Source organism: Amyelois transitella, chromosome 25 (genome assembly GCF_032362555.1).
Source record: "Amyelois transitella isolate CPQ chromosome 25, ilAmyTran1.1, whole genome shotgun sequence".
Classification (NCBI taxonomy): Eukaryota; Metazoa; Arthropoda; class Insecta; order Lepidoptera; family Pyralidae; genus Amyelois; species Amyelois transitella.
Window position 1 is genome coordinate 5,066,024 of NC_083528.1, and position 2,630 is coordinate 5,068,653.

Below are 2,630 nucleotides of genomic sequence, written 5' to 3' on the forward strand. Positions count from 1 at the left end.
TTGACGTCCAGGGGTCCAAACATAAATAATATTTGTTAAGTTTAGAAATTTTACTTGATTTTAATTAGGTAGATTTATTATTAGTATAGTTTAGAAACTGTGCCGTGTGGTTCCTGGCACCAATACAAAAAAGAATAGGACCACTCCATCTCTTTCCCATGGATGTCGTAAAAGCCGATTAAGGGGTAGGCTTATAAACTTGGGATTCTTCTTTTAGGCGATGGGCTAGCAACCTGTCACTATTTGAATCTCAATCCTATCTTAAAGCCAAAAAGCTGAACGTGGCCCATCAGTCTTTGCAAGACTGTAGGCCCTGTCTACCCCGCAAGGACTATAGACGTGATTATATGTATGTATGTATGTTTAGAAACTGTAATTTACACATTTTGTCAACTTATACTATTAAAATGTAATATTTATTTATTTATTTATTTCACAAATATATTTTAAAATGAAAAATATCAATGTACCGTTTCTACTCAACATAGATAAAGTACACCGTTTTTGTGAGTGAATACATTTGAGAATAGTACTTCCAAAAACAAGAAATTCCAAACGGTATATTTCAACCTATTTCTCATTACATAAATACAAAAAAGTATCTTAAAACATTCGTATTAAAATAGAAAATCAATTGAAGAGAACTTAGTAAAGTTTACTGTTACGTAAGATTTTAAGGTCAGCATTATTGCATAACATTTGCATACAACGTTACGACTGGTATAACAAGAACCTTCATAGAGCTAGGAGATAACGTAGGTGGTGGGTCAATTAAAATTGGACGTAATAGTTGTGTTGACTAATTTTAGAATAGATTTTGAATTATGATAATTCTATTTTAATGAGATTAATACGATTAAGTCGATTATTTATAATGGATTTCTATATACATATATTTCTTTTTTTCGCATCGGTGATCGACGTAATTCAAAAAAGTATGTCCGTTGGAATGTACTTACAGGTTTGAATCCTACCGTTGTCATATACTACTGAATCATTCAGATCCAGAAGTTATATATTCATTAGTTTGCAAACTAACAGATGCTCTTACGGTCAGGGTAAAATATCGTGAGTGAACCTGCACATTGCAAATCTGTCAAAAAAGAAACTGTGTGGTGCATTGATGGTGGTAATTACCACCTGTTACGACCACACATTTTCCAGTACTTACCCCTTCTTTAGTTTTATTATTCCGAATTCTATGTGTTATAGATTGAGTGATAACAGTTACGAAATTATTCCAAAATTACTTTTTTTTTGGAACCGTTATCGACTCATAAAAACGTGATATAATTGCACAAATAATTTCGGGACTGCGAAATTTTCTGAAAACTGATATGATATGCAAATATATAAACATAACTTTGAATGCTTCCTCATCAGTTTCAGTTTACATTCCACTGCGAAAATGAAGGTTTTGTTATACTTCCTTATTGTTATTCATGTAAGTATAAGTTATTTTAGTTTTTTTTATTTTAATTAGAACTCGTTTTTCCGACAGCTCAAAAATATTACATTTACATAAAATTTTGCCTTTTTCCCGAATGGGTAGGCAGAGACTAATATCCATCTGCCAGGAGTAGACAAAGACTATATCTTTTCACTTGCAACGATCCTTGCATAAATGTTATACTTCGTTCATGTGATTCCCTTCGTTCATGTGATGTATATGACTTTATCATGGAACATAAATTATACAATTATAAAAAAATTCATTATTTTTGTTTCAGGCAACATTACAAGCATGTATAGATCTGGAACAGCAGGCGACAGTCCAGATACAGAACTTCGAATGCCCCATCTATGTTCACCCTCCACCTTGCAACCAGAGACACCAAGAAACCTACGAATATGAATGTACTTGCGTGAAACAGCCTAGCTACAGCCCTGGTGTCTACAACACAGGGACGTATTTAGGCATCGATAAAAAATGTCCTACAGATATTTACAACACAGGGACTTATTTAGGCGTTGATAAAAAATGCCCCACAGATGTGTATAATACGGGGACGTATTTAGGCTCTTACTATCCACAAACAGGTGTGGATCAATTTTGTCAAACAGATGTGAAGAAGTCGTGCCCCAGAAAAGTAGAAATTGATACGACTCTGATGTATGGCTTACCGCAAAATTATCAAAATCGACAATGTGAAGTCAAATATGCTTATTACTAAACCATGTGTGTAATTTTGTGGTTTTGGAAATAAACACACATAAAATACTTAATTTATTTGTGTTTCATTTTTTATAGCTGGAACTCTACAATGTTTTTTACTACAGTTAAAATCTCAATTCGGAGACCATTTACCCTTTATTACAATACGCCATAATTTGTTGTTCTAACTAATTTTAGGAATAAAATATGAGTACTGCCATTTCTTGGGATATAAAAAAAAAGACTGCTCTTTTTGCCTAAAATGGCGTAAAGGCACAATGGGGATAAGTTTTTACGTCTTGTGCAACTTGAGTTGAGAGCTTAGCATGAACATGTGCCTCTTATGCCCCGATAACGCGGGCTCTCCCAAATGCTAGGTTTATAAATATAAATGTAATACTCCAAATACTCAACAAAGAATAAATTACGATGTAATGTACCTACCCGAAATTTGTGCAACACTTGCATAAGGCAA

The 2,630-nt window shown here is 33.4% G+C and overlaps 1 protein-coding gene across 1 annotated transcript; it reads left to right on the top strand.

Moving 5' to 3' along the window:
- Positions 1 to 1,386: 1,386 nt before the first annotated feature.
- LOC132903371 (uncharacterized) lies at positions 1,387 to 2,174 on the top strand. Its single transcript, XM_060951454.1, has 2 exons — positions 1,387 to 1,444; positions 1,731 to 2,174. Exons 1-2 carry the CDS (start codon positions 1,409 to 1,411, stop codon positions 2,172 to 2,174), a joined length of 480 nt encoding a protein of 159 aa, XP_060807437.1. The 5' UTR covers positions 1,387 to 1,408.
- Positions 2,175 to 2,630: the final 456 nt, after the last annotated feature.

Bases quoted from the DNA above. Each gene is read 5' to 3' on its own strand.
- LOC132903371 (XM_060951454.1), top strand. From the start codon at position 1,409: ATGAAGGTTTTGTTATACTTCCTTATTGTTATTCAT. The intron at 1,445-1,730 runs GTAAGTATAAGT...TTTTTGTTTCAG, and splicing joins ACTTCCTTATTGTTATTCAT to GCAACATTACAAGCATGTAT.